The 18734-nt window shown below is 34.9% G+C and overlaps 1 protein-coding gene across 1 annotated transcript in view; it reads left to right on the top strand.

Annotated features, from left to right (window-relative positions):
* Positions 1-18734, top strand: part of NCKAP1 (NCK associated protein 1) — a 108637-nt gene that overhangs the window by 74159 nt on the left and 15744 nt on the right. The window contains exons 20-24 of the mRNA XM_042994862.1: positions 452-583; positions 3105-3323; positions 3520-3650; positions 3929-4026; positions 16551-16644. Coding sequence (XP_042850796.1) covers positions 452-583; positions 3105-3323; positions 3520-3650; positions 3929-4026; positions 16551-16644 — 674 coding nt within the window. The remainder of the gene's footprint in view (positions 1-451; positions 584-3104; positions 3324-3519; positions 3651-3928; positions 4027-16550; positions 16645-18734) is intronic.

Here is an 18734-nt window from a genome sequence, read left to right as displayed (position 1 = left end):
TATTATTAAGGGCCACGTGTTTGTTTAGAGGGTAGGCATTGGTGGGCAATAATGAATCAATATTTGTTTAAAGTAGATTTCCTACTACTTTGCTTTTTTATGTTGAACAAGCTATTTGCCATTTTGTAGACTATTTTCTTCCTCCAATACCAAAAATATAGCAAGATTTGGAAATGATTGTCTTTATGAGCATGTAATAAACTTTCTTGTCTATAAAATCAGTAAAGTCATTATTATCTGAATGTAGAAACAGATGAATGATGCTATCTTTAGAAAATTGCTCTCTATGTTAGTAATATTTTTAAAGATTTTGAACTTGTCAGTTTAGGGAAGAAAAATATTGAATTCTGCAATTGTAATTCTCAAATAAGGTCTGATATATTTATAAAATTAATTTTGTATTGCTGTGATGAAATGTTTAACATTTTATTTACTATTAATATTTTTTCAGCCTTGATAAATTGCACACTGCACTTTCTGAGTTGTGTTTCTCTATAAATTATGTACCAAACATGGTAGTTTGGGAACATACCTTTACCCCACGAGAATATTTGACGTCTCATCTGGAAATCCGCTTTACTAAGTAAGAGAGAATATGAACTTTTTGTTGGTTCAGCTGATGGGTTTGTTATAGTCTTCATATGTATATGGTGTTTCCTTTTATGAGGAAAAGTATTAGAACTGATGTAGTATCAAGAATAACGAATGGGGAAGTATAAAGAATAGTGAACTGGGAATTATGTTATGCAGATTCTTGTCTCATACTTGTTAGTAACTAGTTGTAACATTGGACAAAGCAGTTAATCTCTGTGAGCCTTAGCTTTTGTATAAATAAAATGAGAAGACTGGAGCAAATCTGTGTATTTCAGCTGGTAGGTAGCAACCAAGTAGTGTCATGAAATCAGTGTAGAAGGTTGTTGTAGTCAACATTTAAAGAAAGAAGAGGGAGGGGAAGGAAAAGAAACAAGGAAGAATAAACAAACGAACAATAAAGAACCAGTGCACTGTATGTAGTAAATATAAATGTTGCTTCATGAAACTCTTTGCTATGTATATGTATATAGGTACTGAGTTGTGATGCTAACTACATATCTTATAGTTGGTCTAGTCAAATGTTTGAAAATATCAGGACTAGATAAACACTTGTTTTTTCTTTTTTTTTTTTAATCTTTTTAAAAAATTTCTTTTAACATTTGTTTATTTTTGAGACAGAGAAATAGAGACAGAACATGAGTGGGGGAGGGGCAGAGAGAGAGGGAGACACAGAATCCGAAGCAGGCTCTAGGCTCTGAGCTTTTACTACAGAGCCCCATGCGGGGCTTGAACTTATAAACTGCAAGATCATGACCTGAGCCGAAGTCGGACACTTAACTGACTGAGCTACCCAGGCGCCCCAACTCTTGTTTTTTCTGAATTCAAATGTATGCTGTTAGGCCAGTAGAATTCTAGACTCTTGAGGCACTCAATCTTAATTAGAGTTTTATAAGTCTTATATATGTTTCTAAAGTTACATACTTGTTAAAGAAAATATTGATTAATTTGAGTAGTTTTTCCTGAAGGCCTTAAAACACTTTATAAACCAAAATTTAGCCAAAGATTTTTTTCAAAGGTTTGTAGTCATTAACAAGTAGTATCTGCGCCATGTGCTTCACAGTGTGTTAAGTTCTGTGAGTAGTAATAAAACAGTATAAAGCTGAGAGCTATAGTTTGTGAGAAGACTTTAACAATTAGAGAACAAAATAGGAGAACGTATAAGTGGGCACTAAATTGTGTGTTAAGTCATCACTTGCCTAGTCAGGTGTTAAACAAAGACTGTCTTTTGCTATCCTAAATTAGTAAGGTAGGCAGCCTCACAGTGAAACCCAGAATAGTATTTAGACGAAAGGGACATTACAGCTTCTGGTATTTATTATTCTCTAGTCAGCGGGGTGGTAGAGTTGTGGGTGGAAGATAGAGCTCACTTTTCAGCTCCCTTGTTTTCCTTCTGTAAGTATGTTCTCCACAGAGAAACATGTTCTTGTAACAAAACATCCACTTAGTGATCAGGATCAAGGCAAAGCTGTAAACTTGTTTACGGGGAAAGATTTTTTTGCCAAAACAAATAGCTGTGTTGGTTGGGTTTTACTGATCACTTGAGCACAATCTTAGGACTTTAGGGGTTATATACAAGGATAGCAATTATTGCCTTGAATCCTTGTTTTCTGGGATTGTTTTCTATTGATGGGGTTTGTCATTGTCTTTAAGGATTTATCCTTACAAATACAAGTCTAAGATCTTTATAAATCCAATGCTCAAGGAGTTTTAAAGATGGTAAAATAGGGGTGGCCAATGTAGGAAAAGATCAGAAGGGAAAGTATTTTCAAAATCTGTGTTTCTTTTTAGGCTTTTATAGTTTATTGGGATATAAACCTAACAGAACTGTGTTTCACGTGCTGTGAACGATTAAAGAACAATAAAGTTTTGTTTGTTGCCTTGTTTTAACTGTCATGCATTTTGTTGAGGGGCAGCACTAAGGCAGTTGTGGGTTCAAAGCCTAGGCACACTACTTCCAAACAAAGTGACTGTATTCAGTTGACTTCAGTTCTGAGCCTTAGTTTCTTTTTATCTGTGAAGTGGTGGTGGTAGTAACTACATTGCAGGGTTTTATTTTTTTTATTTTTTTATTTTAAAAAAATTTTTAAATGTTTTTATTTATTTTTGTTACATTGCAGGGTTTTAAACATGAAGGTGATTGATATAAAGCCTAAAAAAATACTAGCACATAACTGTGCCAGATGAGTTTGAGCTATGGATTAAATAGTCCAGTGTGCTTGCTAGAGACAGTGATTCCTATTAAAGGAATTTTTTAAGACCCTCTTTATCCTTAATTCATTGTTATTATTGATGTCCTTAGAATTTTTAACATCCTAATTCTACCTTATTGTAGCTTTTGGGTGTTCATTCTTTTTTAAGATGGTTTCTTGGGAAGATAATAATTTCATTACTTTGTAACAATTAGTATGTTAAAATTAATTTTATTGCATACTTAATATTAGAGATCAGTAGGTTGAATGGCCTATGTACATAAATGGAAAAGTTCATTTCTTATTCCCTCCCTTACCCAGGTCAATTGTTGGAATGACTATGTATAATCAAGCCACACAGGAAATTGCAAAACCGTCAGAGCTTCTAACAAGTGTAAGAGCATACATGACTGTACTACAGTCGATAGAAAACTATGTGCAAATTGATATTACAAGAGTGTTTAATAATGTTCTTCTTCAGCAAACACAACATTTAGACAGTCATGGAGAACCAACCATTACAAGTCTATACACAAATTGGTAAGGAGCACATTTAGAAATTTGGATTGATACAAAGTTTCTTTGTGGTGAAATGCTTAGGAAAGTTATTTTTTTATCAGTAAGTGCTCATTTGTGTCATCAGTCATCTTAATGCAGGAATGTATACCATAATTTGAATAATACCATAAACTTTGAATTAATTTCTCCTGGTTATAAATTTACTTTTTCTTCCTAGGTATTTGGAAACTTTGTTAAGACAAGTCAGCAATGGTCATATAGCTTATTTCCCTGCAATGAAAGCATTTGTGAACTTACCTACAGAAAATGAATTAACATTCAATGCAGAGGAATATTCTGACATATCAGGTGAATAAAACCTATGACATGTTTAATGGAGTGAAGAAACCTTGATTTTTTTGGCTTTTCATTGTTAAAACTATTTTCATTCAGTTACGTTCATTCAGTGCATAATCATACATTATATCTTAGACTTACCTTTGCATTTGTGTTCCTTTTGATTCTAGAGACTAGAGATTTTTGCATTAATAATTTGCTTCTATGATGGAACATTCCAAAATGTTAATATTCATTTTCTTAAAGTATTTGCTCTATCAGAGTGTAAAATTAATTACATTTCCTTTCAGAAATGAGGTCGTTATCAGAACTACTAGGCCCATACGGTATGAAGTTCCTAAGTGAGAGCCTTATGTGGCATATCTCATCACAAGTTGCTGAACTTAAGGTAATACAGTCTTTATCAGTTTTAGCTTTGAAACATTGATTCCTGAAAAAACATTTCAAGAATATGAACAAGTCTATTTTGTTAATTACCTTAACCCAACATGAAAATTCTCATGTAAATGAAATTATAGAGCTACGATGGCCTTTCAATTGCATTGTCATTTAATACTCTCTCTTTTATGGATGAAAAAACTGAAAGCCTAGAGAGGTGAAATGACTTGCTAAAAGAGATTGAAAGTCAGATTTCTTGATGTTTGCTCAAGTCTTGATTCTATAGTACCATAATGCTTTTCTTTGAAGGACTGTTCAAAATTCCAGCCAAAGTCATTTGTTTAAATTTGTAGTTTGAATGTATTTTTTCCCACAGTTTATGTTGCAAACATTATTAGGCTCACTGGGTTGTTGTTGGTTTTTTTTAAAGTAATCTCTGTGCCACATGTGGGACTGGTTCAACAGACTCTGAGATCAAGATTTGCATGCTCTGCCAGCTGAGCCAGCCAGGTGCCCCTGGGCTCATTGTTTTTTTATTACTAAGTAATCTTTTAAATTATCTTACACCCTTTAAGGTAGATAAAAAATTTCTTTAGAATGCTTAACATTTTGTTAAGATGTAAAAGGGCTGAAGCAACAGCCTTTTAAATGACTTTTTTAAAGTCTTTTAGAAATATCCCAGCTCTAAGGTGATTTATATTGAATGAGTCTGTATATAACTATCTAGTTTTTGAAAGAATTTGAATTTGAACCACCAAAACTTTATAACTTAACAGAATACAAGAGGCATATTTTAAATTGTGCCCTTTGTGAAATTTTTTGGTGATTACTTGCGCCTTGCATTTTTAATTTAAGAATATGGTAGGTAGCATTGATAAGTAGCTTGCATTTACATAGAGCACTGAGGTCTAAATGTGGTAATCCAATTTACTGAAAACTTAGCAGTTATATAGGATAAGTCAATTCCTGCAAGGTAAAAAATATTTTGCTGAATGAATAAAATATGTAAGTCTGTGACTAAAAGGAGACGTGGTATTACCCAGTGGTTAAGAACTCAAGCTTTTAAGACCTGAATTTCAGTCCTCTCACTTATGAGCTTTGACTTTGAGCAAAGTTTAAACTCACTAAGCTTTTACTTTGAAAGAGTTATATGATACATATCAAATGCTTAGCTACTGAGCATAGTTCTTCATCCACAATAAGCACTGAGTAATTATTACTTGGTATTTTTCATGTTCATTATCCTCTAAGAACGTTCTGCAATTCTTTTATAAAAGTCAACTTTTATATGTGGGTTTTAAATACACACACTGTATACTTTATATAGTTTTAAATGCTAAACCTTGCAATGACAGTTTTAGTTCTTCACAAGTAATATCGTTCTTGTTTATTAGATTCGTTCCCCTGTAAATACATCATCTCCTTTCTATTCTGTTATTTTTTAGGTAACAGATTTCTCATCTTCAGTTCACTTTCTTGTATTCTTTTCAGTATGAGATAATAGAAGAATTATGGCAAGATATTCTTTTCCTTGAATTCAAGAAAATTTCACTTTTGCCAGCTATTTTTTATTTCAGACTAAATAATAGGTACTTCTGGAATTATTAAGTATTTTGGGTGCTTCTTTGCTATTTAATGTGGTGGATAGAATATTGTCATGTAGTGGTACAGATTGGCTTATTTAGGTCTCTGCATCTGTATTTATGAGAGTTCAAGGGGATTTGATGTCCTTAACAGTACTGGAAGGCCCCTATAGGAACTGGCCTTTTTGCTTTTCTTACCTTCTTAACTCTTCCAGCCTGGTTGGCCTGCTTGTTGTTACCTCAAAATACTTTTCACTGAAGTATTGTTTTCTCATAATATTTGTGTATTTTTCAAATGTTGCCTTCTCAGAATATCCTTTCTTGACCACACTTTTAAAAACAGCAAGCATCACTTTTTATTCTTTTTATTCACCTTTTTGTGTATCATATTGTGACCTTTCATGTCATGTATTTATGTCACTGTCACAAGAATAAAAACTTAGGGGGCGCCTGGGTGGCTCAGTCGGTTGGGCGTCCGACTTCGGCTCAGGTCACGATCTCGCGGTCAGTGAGTTCGAGCCCCGCATCGGGCTCTGGGCTGATGGCTCAGAGCCTGGAGCCTGCTTCCGATTCTGTGTCTCCCTCTCTCTCTGCCCCTCCCCTGTTCATGCTCTGTCTCTGTCTCAAAAATAAATAAACGTTAAAAAAAAAAAAGAATAAAAACTTAGTTATAAACCCTCTTAAAACTTTGCTAAATCAGTGTCCACACATAGAAGGTACTTGCTAAGTATCTGTTGGATGCAAAAATAAAAATAGGTAGCTTTTTTGACCCTTTGCTTTGTTCCAGGACTTTTCTAAGCTCCTTACATAAAACTGGTGGTATTACCCCTATTTTACAAATTAAAAAAGTAAGATCAAGAACTACCAAGTACCTTCTCTGGGCTCACATGCTTGAAAATGGTGAAACTAAACTTTGAACTTTGAACCTACATAGTCAGTCTAGCCCTAGACCTTATACTAGTCCTGTGCTATGCTGTTTTTAGAAATGAAAGAGATCTAAGCAGTCCTCTAACCCACACTTATCTAATGCAGGAAGGTACACTACATTTCTCTAGGAGGATGATCTGGTGTTTTTGAAAATGAGGCCGTCTCTTCAGTTACTGTATATCTCTAGTTATGTTGAGTAAATATCTGAGTAGTGATTTTTTGATGTGTCTTCATTCTTTTTTTTTTTTTATGCTTATTTATTTTTGAGAGAGGAAAAGAGCAGGGGAGGGGCAGAGAGGGAGGGTGGGAGGGAGGGAGAGAGAGAGAGAGAGAGAGAGAGAGAGAGAATGAATGAATATGAATCCCAAGCAGGCTCTATGCTGCCAGCACAGAGCCTGACACGGGGCTCAAACCCATGAACCATAAGATATGACCTGAGCCAAAATCAAGAGTGGGACAGTCCACCAACTGAGCCACTCAGGCACCCCTGATTGGTCTTCATTCTAATGTCAAGAGGCAGAGATTACGTTTAACAAGATCACCCTTGACATATTTAAAAACTTTAGTAGTGTATTGCCTTTCTCTTCGCCATGTGAAATATATTCATGTTTAATCTCTCTGTCTTTTATACAAATTCTATCTTAATTGTTTGTGTCATTCTTAGAAAATAGTGCCTTGAACTGAGAATAAACTTCAGCTAGAGATCTGATTAGTAAAGGTACACTTATCCATTGTGGACACTACACTTACTAGTACAATTTAAGATTGCTTTGACACATTTGGTACCTATAACATAATATTTTCATGTTAACTTACAATCATAAATTTTCTTTTTTTCATATGTTGACCTTGAACCATGGCTCTCCACATCCTTGATTTTGTATTTTTTTCTTTAGAGTTAAGTGTTGCTTTATTGTTTGTCTTTTAAAAATTTATCTTGTTAGATACTATTATTTCTATATCTTTTTTTAAAATGTTTATTTATTTTGAGAGAGAGAACATGTGTGCAAGCAGGGGAGGAGCAGAAAGATAGGGGGAGAGCCTCTGTGTACTGTCAGCACAGAGCCCCTATGAGGGGATTGATCTCACGAACCATAATATCATGACCTGAGCCAAGATCAAGAGTCAGAGGTTTATCTGACTCAGCCACCCAGGTGCCCCCAGATCTTTTTTGAGTGCAGATTTTGTCATAATCTTTTACTAATACTTTATTTATGAACTTAACTCTCTTAGCTGTGTCCTTAGGTATTAATATTGTCAAGTACATCCTGTATTCTTAAAAAAGAAATGAGAGGAGCTTATGTTTTAACATTTCTGTTGTATTCTGGGTGACTATTTCTTTTCTTGAATATTATTAAAATTTAAAGTTTTGATGAGAGTGTAAATAGTGTTGATTTTTTTTTAATGCTATTGAATTTTCTGACTCAAGAGTGTTGTTTCTTGGCTGACTTCTCATTTAAATATTTGACAATATTCAGCTTAAGTCACAAACCTAGACAAAAGAAACTTTTTGTGTAAGAACTAAGGTTGATAATAATTGAGAAGCATGAGTGTGAATTAGCTTGGGTTTCTCATTAAATACTATACGGTCCAAAACAAAGATAGTTTAGGATACTAACCATTGTATTTCTAAAACTTTTGATTTTAACATTTTATTTTTGTGATTTTAAGTTTTTATTTAAATTCCAGTTAACATACAGTGTAATACTAGTTCAGGTATACAATTTAGTGATTCAACACTTAACATACAACACCCTGTGCTCATCACAAGTGCACTCATTAATGCCCATTACCCATTTAACCCTATCCTCCCACCCACCTCCCCTCTGATAACCATCAGTTTGTTCTCTGTAGTTAAGAGTCTGTTTCTTTCTTTGTCTCTCTCTTTTTTTCCCGTCCCCATTTGTTTTGTGTCTTAAATTCTACATATAAGTGAAATCATATGGTATTTGTCTTTCTCTCACTGACATATTTCACTTAACATAATACTCTCTAGTTCCATCCATATTGTTGCATATGGCAAGATTTCATTCTTTTTTATGGTTGACTGATATTTCGTGTGTGTGTGTGTGTGTGTGTGTGTGTGTGTGTATGTATCCATTCATCAGTCGATGGATATTTGGGCTGTTTCCATAATTTGACTATTGTAGAAAATGCTGCTGTAAGCTTTGGGGTGCATGTATCCCTTTAAATTAGTATTTTTGTATTCTTTGGGTAAATGCTTAGTAGTGTGATTGCTGGATTGTAGGTATTTCTATTTTTAGGTAGCTTCTATTTTTGAGGAACCTCCATAGTGTTTTACACAGTGGCTGCACTAGTTTACCTTCCCACAAACAGTGCAAGAGGGTTCCTTTTTCTTCACATCCTCACCAACACCTGTTGTTTCCTGTGTTTTTGATTTTAGCCATTCGGACAGGTATACAGTGATATCTGATTGTAGTTTTGGTTTGCATTTCCCTGATGATAAGTGATGATGAGCATCTTTTCATGTGTCTGTTGCCCATCTGTGTGTGTTCTTTGGAAAAATGTTCTTCACATTTTTAATTGGATTATTTGTTTTTTGGGTGTTGAGTTTTGTAAGTTCTATATATTTTAGATACTAACTCTTTATAGGATGTGTCATTTACAGATATCTTCTCTCATTCAGTAGGTTGCCGTTTAATTTTGTTGATTGTTTCTTTTGTGGCGCAGAAGCTTTTTCTTTTGATGTAGTCCCAGTAATTTATGTTTGCTTTTGTTTCCCTTGCCTCAGGAGGCATATCTAGAAAACAATTGCTACAGCCGATGACAAAGAGGTTATTGTCTGTGTTCTTCTGTAGGATTTTAATGGTTTCATGTCTCATATTTATGTCTTTAATGCATTTTTTTTTAACGTTTATTTTTGAAGGAGAGAGAGAGAGAGAGAGAAAGAGAGAGAGAGAGAGAGAGAGGCAGAGAGTGAGGGAGACACAGAATCCGAAGCAGGCTCTGGGCTCCAGGCTCTGAGCCATCAGCACAGAGCCTGATGTGGGGCTTGAACCCACGAACTGTGAGATCATGACCTGGGCCGAAGTCGGACACTCAACCAACTGAGCCACCCAGGCGCCCCTGTAATCTATTTTGAATTTAGTTTAGGGTATGGTGTAAGAAATTAGTCCAGTTTCTTTTGTGTGTTGCTATCCAGTTTTCCCAACACCATTTGTTGAAGAGACTGTCTTTTTCCCATTGGATATTCTTTCCTACTTTTTTAAGATTAATCGACCATATAGTTGTGGGTTAATTTATGGGTTTTCTATTCTTTTTCTTTGATCTTTGTGTCTATTTTTGTGCCAATACCTACTGTTTTGGCCACAGCTCTATGATATAACTTGAAGTCTGGAATTGTGATGCCTTAGCTTTGCTTTTCTTTTTCAAGGTTGCTTTGGCTATTTGGGGTCTTTTGTGGTTCCATACAAATTTTAGGATTGTTTGTTCTAGCTCTGAAATGCTGGTATATTTTGATAGGGATTGTGTTAAATGTGTAGATTGCTTTGGGTAATATAGACATTTTAACTATTTGTTCATGAGCATGGAATGTCTTTCTGTTTCTTTGTGTCGTCTTCAGTTTCTTTCATCAGTGTTTTATAGTTTTTGGAGTACAGCTCTTTCACCTCTTTGGTTAGGTTTATTCCTAGGTATCTTACTGTTTTTGGTGCAATTGTAAATGCCATTGATTCATTAATTCCTCTTTCTGTTGCTTCATTATTGGTGTATAGAAATGCAACAGATTTCTGTACTTTGATTTTGTATCCTGACAGTTTACTGAATTTGTGTATCGGTTCTAGCATTTTTTCTGTGCAGTCTTTTGGGTTTTCTATATAGAGTATCATATTGTCTGCAAATAGTGAAGGTGTTGCTTCTTCCTTGCTCATTTGGATGCCTTTTATTCCTTTTTGTTGTCTGATTGTTATGGCTCAGACCTACAGTACTATGTTAATTAACAGTGGTGGGAGTAGACATTCTTATCTTGCACCTGACTGCAGAGGAAAAGCTCTCAGTTTTTCCCCATCGAGGATAACATTAGCTGTGGGGTTTTTGTATATGGTCTTTATTGTGTTGAGATATATTCCCTCTATCCCTACTTTACTGAGGGTTTTTGTTATGAATGGTGGATGTGGTACTTTGTCAAATGCTTTTTCTGCATCTATTGAAAGGATCATATAGTTCTTACCCTTTCTTTTATTAATGTGGTGTATCACATTCATTTATGAATATTGAACCACCCTTGTAACCCAGGAGTAAATCCCACGTGATCATGGTGAATGATTCTTTTAATGTATTGTTGGATTCTGTTTGCTAGTATTTTATTGAGAATTTTTATGTCCATTTTCATTAGGGATGTTAGCCTGTAGTTTTCTTTTTTAGTGGAATCTTTATCTGGTTGTGGTATCAGAGTAATGCTGGCCTTACAGAATGCATTTGGAAGTTTTCCTTCCTTGTCTGTTTTTTGGAATAGTTTGAGAAGAATAGGTGTTAACTCTTCCTTAAATGTTTGGTAGAATTTGCCTGTGAAGCCGTCTGTCCCTGGACTTTATTTTGTGGGAGTTGTTTTTTTTTTTTTTTTTTTTATTGTTGGTGCAGTTTCTTTTCAGGTTTTCTATTTTTTCCTGTTTCAGTTTTGGTAGTTTATATGTTTTTAGGCATTTATCCATTTCTTCCAGGTTGTCCAATTTGTAGGCATATAGTCTTTCCTTGATTTTAGCATTTTAGAAATCTTCTATGTGAGTTCTCTTACTTGGCCTGACTTTTTATTTATCTTCATAAAAACTTGTATATTTTATTAATGATAGGTTGTATTTGTAGGAAGACTTTTTAACAATCACATGATTATGTTTTGCTATTTAGGGACTTCCTATTTTTACCTTTTTACTTCTCAAGTTTAAATCCTGATTTGATTAACTAGTTTTCAAAAGACTCCTTCAGATGGTCAACCATAAATATGAAAGGTTTACATTTCTAGCATTGTGCCTTTACCATTGAAATTTCTTCAAAACAAAGCTAGTTCTGGGGCACCTGGGTGGCTCAGTTGGTTAAGCGTCCGACTTCAGTTCAGGTCATGATCTCACAGTTTGTGAGTTTGAGCCCTGCATCAGCCTCTGTGCTGACAGCTCAGAGCCTGGAGCCTGCTTTGGATTCCGTGTCTCAATTCTCTCTCTGCCCCTACCCCACTTGTGCTCTGTCTCTGTCTCTCAAAAAAAATAAATAACAACAACAACAACAACAACAACAAAGCTAGTCCTAATGATTCAGTTTTCTGGAATTGCACAGTACTTTACAATGATTTTCTAAGAGATCCCTTTTAACAAAGATACATACATAGTCCAAATTTATCGGATTTCAGCTACTTGTGTACTATTAAGAACTAGAGAAGGTGTTATTTATGACTTTTTATTTCTGGCCTCTGTGTACTGAGGCATACTTCCATGTGTATTCTTGTATTTTATTACATAAGAAATCTTATGATCATAATATAATGATGTTTCATATAGACAAGTTCAGTGTGTTGTATATTATTCTCTCACATTGAGATCCATCTCCAAAAGTAGTCAGTCTGCCAGTGGTGATTATAATTGTTTTGCATTTTTTAGTGTCCTATAAAGTTACTGCCCTTAGAATGACCTAATTTATGAAATTACAAGAAGAAATAACATTTAGTGTTTTGCTTCAAGTATTGGTAGGCTAGGTTATTTAGACCATTTTTTTTCCTCCAAAAGACAACTTAAAAAGTTGGAGAGCTATATAAAGAAAGATTCTTCTTTCAAAGAAGCTAAAAAAAAAGGTAGGTAGTTTAAAATTGAGGAGAAAGTGGGAAGTCAGAGACAAGCCTAGCACTGGAAGCCACTTTTGACCTGAAGACATTTGCTAATCAAGAAGCAGCATTTGTAAGATTAAGACACAGTTTTTGTGGTCTTGTGGAGCAAGGGGGTCTGTAATAAAACCCAAAGCCTACCTGCAATGGAGAGTGGGAAATCTGCTTAAATTCCCCTCCACTCTCTTTATACAGATACCTCAAAGGGTTATTATATAAGCCTTCCACTGCTAGGCTTATGTCTCTGAGTTCCCACTTTCTCCTTGATTTTAGCTTACTTATCTTTTTAGCTTCTTTGAAAGAAGACTCTTTCTTTATATAGCTCTCCAACTTTTTAAGTTGTCTTTTGGAGAAAAGATGGTCTAAATTAGCCTACCAAGGGCAGTTGTGAACTGGATATGATCTGCCCCTCCCAGGTTCTCCAGCCCTTTTGGTGTTACTCTCTTTGTTCAAGGAATATAGAGTCTTAAATATGGATTAAGATGGTCCTGGATGAGTTGTGCCCCAAAGTACTTGGCAGAAGATAACAAATATTCTTTGGAGAAAAGTTTCAAGTGATTCTTACAAACTGTTTTTCAAAAACCATAACCTCTAGCTGGAGAGTGGAAGTCTGTTGGAGATCATTGGAGGGTGGAATAGGAGATTCAGTACTCTAGTTGGCTGTCTCAGGTCATTTTCTCTCCTGCTACACCCTCCACCCCCACCACCAACTTTTGCTCCTGAATTTAGAGTTGTCCTTGTTGGCATCACTTCTTAAGATGGTGAGAGGTTGGATGTGCAACAGTCCCCTATACAGACATGTAATAACCCTCTTGTTTAGGTTTAAGTCTTTCTATGTCACTGCCTACAACTTCTGAGCCCTGCTTGGGTCCTAAAAAGCATGCATCAACTTGCCTTCTATACTATGTCTTGAGGACCCTTTTATTTCAAAGAGTAAATTTGTCAGTGAAAAAAAGGAGAGCTGCTTTGTATTTAATGGTCGTGAATAAATTGTATGTCAGACATAGTCAGCACTGTGCATGCATATTCATGGTAAAATATGTTCATTGCTCTCTGAAGAAGAAAACAGCCAGTCTTCTTTCCTATTAAAATTCTTGGAGTGTTTCATTTGGTGGTGTGCCCATTGAGTCAATATCTCCTTCTAATCCTGCCAAAAGAATCGTTTTTGGCATTTTACAGATCAGTTCCTCCAGTTCTTCATGGAAGACTTTTTTTTTTTTTTTCAAATGAAGTAGGAAATTTAAATATGTATTGTGCCAAGAATTTAACACTTTCTTATTAACTGAAAACCGAGTTTATTTTTAGTACTCTTGATATGTTTCATTTGATTTGTATTCACTGATGTTACTTCCAGCTTGTAGCCCATTTGCCAATGATATCAATCAATGGCTTTAAGTGTGTAGAGAGCTCTCTTTCAGGATGCAATTGAGGGAGAAAAGAAAAACATTTAAAAATGTATAAACTTTTTAAGTAGAGACATCATTTTTTTTTTTTTTTTTTTTTTTTTTTTTTTTTGAATAATGTGCAAACCACCTTGGGGTAATGGTTCTTAAAGTATGGTCCTTGTAGCAGCAGCAGCATTACCTTGGAACTTGTTAACAATGCACAGTTGTTTTTTTTTTTTAAGTTTTATTTATGTAAGCTCCATACCCAACATGGGGCTTGAACCTCAACCCTAAGATCAAGAGTCGCACTCTCCTCCAACTGAGCCAGTCAAAATCTGTTGTGGGACTAAGACCCAGCAATGTATATTTTAATTAATAAGTCCTCTAGATTGTTCTGATACATACAAAAAATTGGGAACCGTTTCTTTAGGGATTGAGATCATGGATTTTTAAATCAGACATACCTGAATTTAGATTGCATAATCCACTGTTTAGTATCGCTCTAACTTTGGACAGATTATTTAATTTCTCCAAGCCTTAGTTTCTTCAGTTGAAATTAGAATGTCACCTCTCATGTGGATAGGTAAATGGGGTTATTTGTAAATTGCCGGGTACAGGAGCTTAAAAGTGATTACAGTGTCTTTACTATTAAACATATACTACTGTCTCTCCTCTTTCTGCCCTTCTCCCCTGCCCCCCACGCGCTTGCACTCTTTCTCTCTAAATAAACTTAAAAAACCATATACCGTAATTTATTGATTCTAAAACACAGGTATTCCATATTAGTATTTCTGAAATTATAGATGTCTTAAAGTTGTATGTTAGAAACACTGTGTCAATTTAATTAGTGAAGGTTGTTTGTTTGTTTGTTTGTTTGTTTTCCCTTAATGGCCCATAAGATAATGGTGCACTTAAAATTCAGTGGTGTATGATTCAGTGATATGTGGTATTATGTTCAGAGTGCAGGAAGACTTTCAGGGTTGAGCATATACTTTGAGTGTGTATTGATTGAACCAAGTTTGAGCATGGAACAGGTATTGGATTAGCCCCAGAAAGAGTAGGCATTTTCATCAGAGATTGTAGAAGTTGAGTTTAGCAAACAAATATGACTACAGGTGGGAACATAAAGAGAAATAATCTGAAGTACAGGAATACCTCGTTTTATTGCACTTTGCAGATACTGCAATTTTACAAGTTGTAGGTTTGTGGCCAACCTTGTGTCAAATATATTGGCATCATTTTTCCCACAGCATTTGCTCATGTTTGTATCACATTTTGGTAATTCTCCCAATATTTCAAGCTTTTTCATTATTACTATATCTGTTAAAATGATTTGTGATTACAACTCACTGAAGGCTCAGATGATGGTTAGCATTTTTAGTAATAAAATATTTTTTAATGTTTATTTTTAAGAGACAGTGTGTGAGTGGGGGAGGGAAAGAGAGAGAGGGAGACACAGAATCTGAACCAGTCTCCAGGCTCTGAGCTGTCAGCCAGAGCCTGACATAGGGCTTAAACCCACAAACCGTGAGATCATGACCTGAGCCGAAGTTCGATGCTCAACCAACTGAGCCATCCTAACAATAAAGTATTTTTTAATTAAAGTATGGACATTGTTTTTTTAGATATAATGCTGTTGCACACTTTATAGACTACAGTGTAGTGTCAACATAACTTTTTGTATCCACTGGGACGCCAAAAAGTTATTTGACTTGCTTCATTGTGGTATTTGCTTAATTATAGTGGTCCAGAACCAAATCTGCAATGTCTCCTAGGTATGCCTGTGATATCAAGTAACGTAAACAAAATTCATACTAGTATAGGAAAAATGATTTTTATAAACATTCTGTATAGGTTTTCATATTCCCCTTGAATCAGTTATCATCAGCCTTTGACAAACCCTCATGGCACTTTAACAATACGCTTGCTGTTAAATCTTTGCAGCCAGGCCTGCTGAATTGAAATATCCAAGGATGAAGCTTGGATTTGTATGTACTTTGAAATATGCCCAGGCTTCATCCCTGGATATTTAAATATTACATCCAGACTTTCCACATACATAAAGCCATTATCTCTTACAGAATCTAATTGACTATATTTAATTATAATTTCTAAACTAAATTACTTTTCCAAAACACCTTTTAAGACAAACCTTCTTTAAAGAGTTATACTTTCTTTAATAGCTGTCTGTACTCCCTTCCCTTATTTTTATCCCTCCATTCTCTTCTCTTCCTTTTTCTCAGTGGTCTCTGAAAGAAGGTAGAGAGTTTTAACACTTCCATTTTATAATTTGTGTGGGAAACCTTGGTCTATTAATAATCCCCATGAAGTGGTACATACCCCAGAAATTACTCTCCCTCTGATTGTATACATCTAGTGGTGAACTGTAGGCTGTCTTTGGCTGCCTTTAACTTTAGCAAGTTTTTTGTTTGTTGTTTTTTGGGTTTTTTTTTTTAGTTGGAATTTATGCTCTCTATATCCACTTCAGTGTCTGTTTTTTATTATTGATGCTGTTCTGTGCCTAAGCATTAGATAATCCTTTATCCTCCTGTTTATCTTTATTGCTTTTTCTTGAGCCATCCTCCCTTCTTGAATTTCAAACTGAATAAAAACATTAATCCTATATAAATAATTTTAAGATTCTTTTTTTAAACCAACAACAAAAGTATATAGCATAGAGCATCTGGATTTCATGAATTGTATTTCCTACTTGCTGGATTGTGATTTCAAACATGCTCTTGTCTCATTAATGCAAGGAGGTCTATGCCTAAGCTAGAATCTTTCTTATTTTTTTTTTTTTTGTTTGTTTTAGAAACTTGTGGTAGAGAATGTTGATGTGCTAACACAAATGAGGACCAGCTTTGACAAACCAGATCAGATGGCTGCACTCTTTAAAAGATTATCATGTGAGTAACTCATGATACTTTCTGTAAGTATTAAGACCTTGAATTAAGCCTTTATTCAAACATAAATATAAGCACTCCTTAGCTTATGAAGAGAACCAGAAAATTCTTGTAGTCAGAGGATATTTTAAGTACATGACTTATGTATGTCACAGTTGGTTTTTTGGTTTTTTTTTTTTACCATACTCTTAGTCCCATGATCAAATATTTAGCGAATATTATCGATTAGTTATAAACTCATTTAATACAAAGTAAGTCTATGTTAATTTAGACTAAAGGAGAATTAACTTTTGAGTTAACTTTCTAAAAATCAACTTTATTGTGGTGTAGTTTACATACAATGAAATCTGTGCATGTAAATGAGCAGTTTGATGGATTTTGACAAATGTATACATCTAAGTAACCTTTACCACAGTCAAGACACAGAGCACTTCCATCACCTCAGAAAGTTCCCTCTCCCTTTGTAGTCAGTTTCTCACCATCCCCAAACCCAGACAAAAACTAATTTGATTTCTATCACTATAGATTAAATTTGCCTGTTCTAGAACTCCATATAAATGGAATCACACTGCATATACTGTTGTGTCTGCCTTTTTTCATTCAATATGTTTTTGAGATTTACCCAGCTCTGTTAAGTGAATCAGTAATCTGTTTCTTTTTATTGCTAACTAGTATTCATTGCATGAAAACCTGAGCCCTACAACTGAAAAAAAATTTGTTTTTAATGTCTTCTTGACATTGATTTTTTGTGGGACGTATGTTGTGAAACAACAGTGAATCTTAAATATATATTAAAGTATATTTAGACAGGTAACTTTTAGATCCACTTGAATTTATTTTTATTTGCTTTGTACTTGAACTTATAATTAAAAATTATTCTAAAGTCATACTTTATGATTCATTTAAAAGCCTTTCCGGGGTGCCTGGGTTGGCTCTGTCAATTAAATGTTCAACTCTTGTTCTCAGCTCAGGTCATAATCTCATGGTTTGTGACTTTGAACCCTGTATCCGGCTCTGTGCTGACAGTGCAGAGCCTGCTTGGGATTCTCTGTCTTTCCCTCCCTCTCTCTCTGCCCCTCCCTGCTTGCTCGCTTTCTCTCAAAATAAATAAATAAGCTTGAAAAAATAAAGGCCATTCCAACAGTAGAAAATTAATCAAATACCAAATAAAATATTCTTTGTATTTGAGAAAACCAGAGTTTATTCTCCCAAATAAAAAATCGTCCTGAGGAAAATTAAAGCCACGCATGTATTTTACATAATATTTCTCCTTTGATAATTTTATTTACTTTTTAAACTTTTTAAAAATGTTTGTTTTTGAGAGAGAGAGAGCACAGACAAGCAGGGGAGGGGCAGAGAGAGAGACACACAGAATCCAAAGCAGGCTCCAGGCTCTGAGCTGTCAGCATAAGAGTCCAACACAGGGCTCAGAGCTGAATTCCGATGTTCAACTGATTGAGTCACCCAAGTGCCCCAATAATCTTCTTTAATTTTATTTATTAATTTAATTTATTTTATTTAATTTTTTAATTTTTATTTTTGAGAGAGAGACAGAGTATGAGTGGGGTAGGGGCAGAGAGAGAGAGAGAGAGAGAGAGAGAGAGAGAGAGAGAGACAGAATCCAAAGCAGGCTCCAGGCTCTGAGCTTATTATTAGCACAGAGCCTGATGCAGGGCTCAGCCTCAGAACACTGCGAGATCACGACCTGAGCCAAAGTCGGACACTTAACCAACTGAGCTACCCAGGCACCCCCTGATAATCTTCTTTTGAATGTTAGGCAGCTATATAAAACTTTATAAGAGTGTAAAATGATTTAGAGAATTACTTTATTAGGCTGTCTTCAGAAATGCTTAAAAAAATGCAAGCTTATTTAATAAAAATTAGTATAAAATTAAACTATATGATATGTTGCCTTGTAGAGCAGGTCAGTTGTTGCCAGAACTGGGAAAAGCAAACAAGGAAGTTTTTTGGGGTGATGAAACTGTTACCACAGTGGCGAGGTGGTTACACAAATCTATACATTAAATTTTTTTTCCTAGAGCTATATACCAAAAGAAGGAAAGAAGGTCAGGTTTACTGTATGGTACTTAAAA

The sequence above is a fragment of the Panthera tigris genome, chromosome C1 (genome assembly GCF_018350195.1).
Source record: "Panthera tigris isolate Pti1 chromosome C1, P.tigris_Pti1_mat1.1, whole genome shotgun sequence".
In the NCBI taxonomy this organism is placed as follows: domain Eukaryota; kingdom Metazoa; phylum Chordata; class Mammalia; order Carnivora; family Felidae; genus Panthera; species Panthera tigris.
This window is presented reverse-complemented; position numbering and strand designations above follow the sequence as displayed.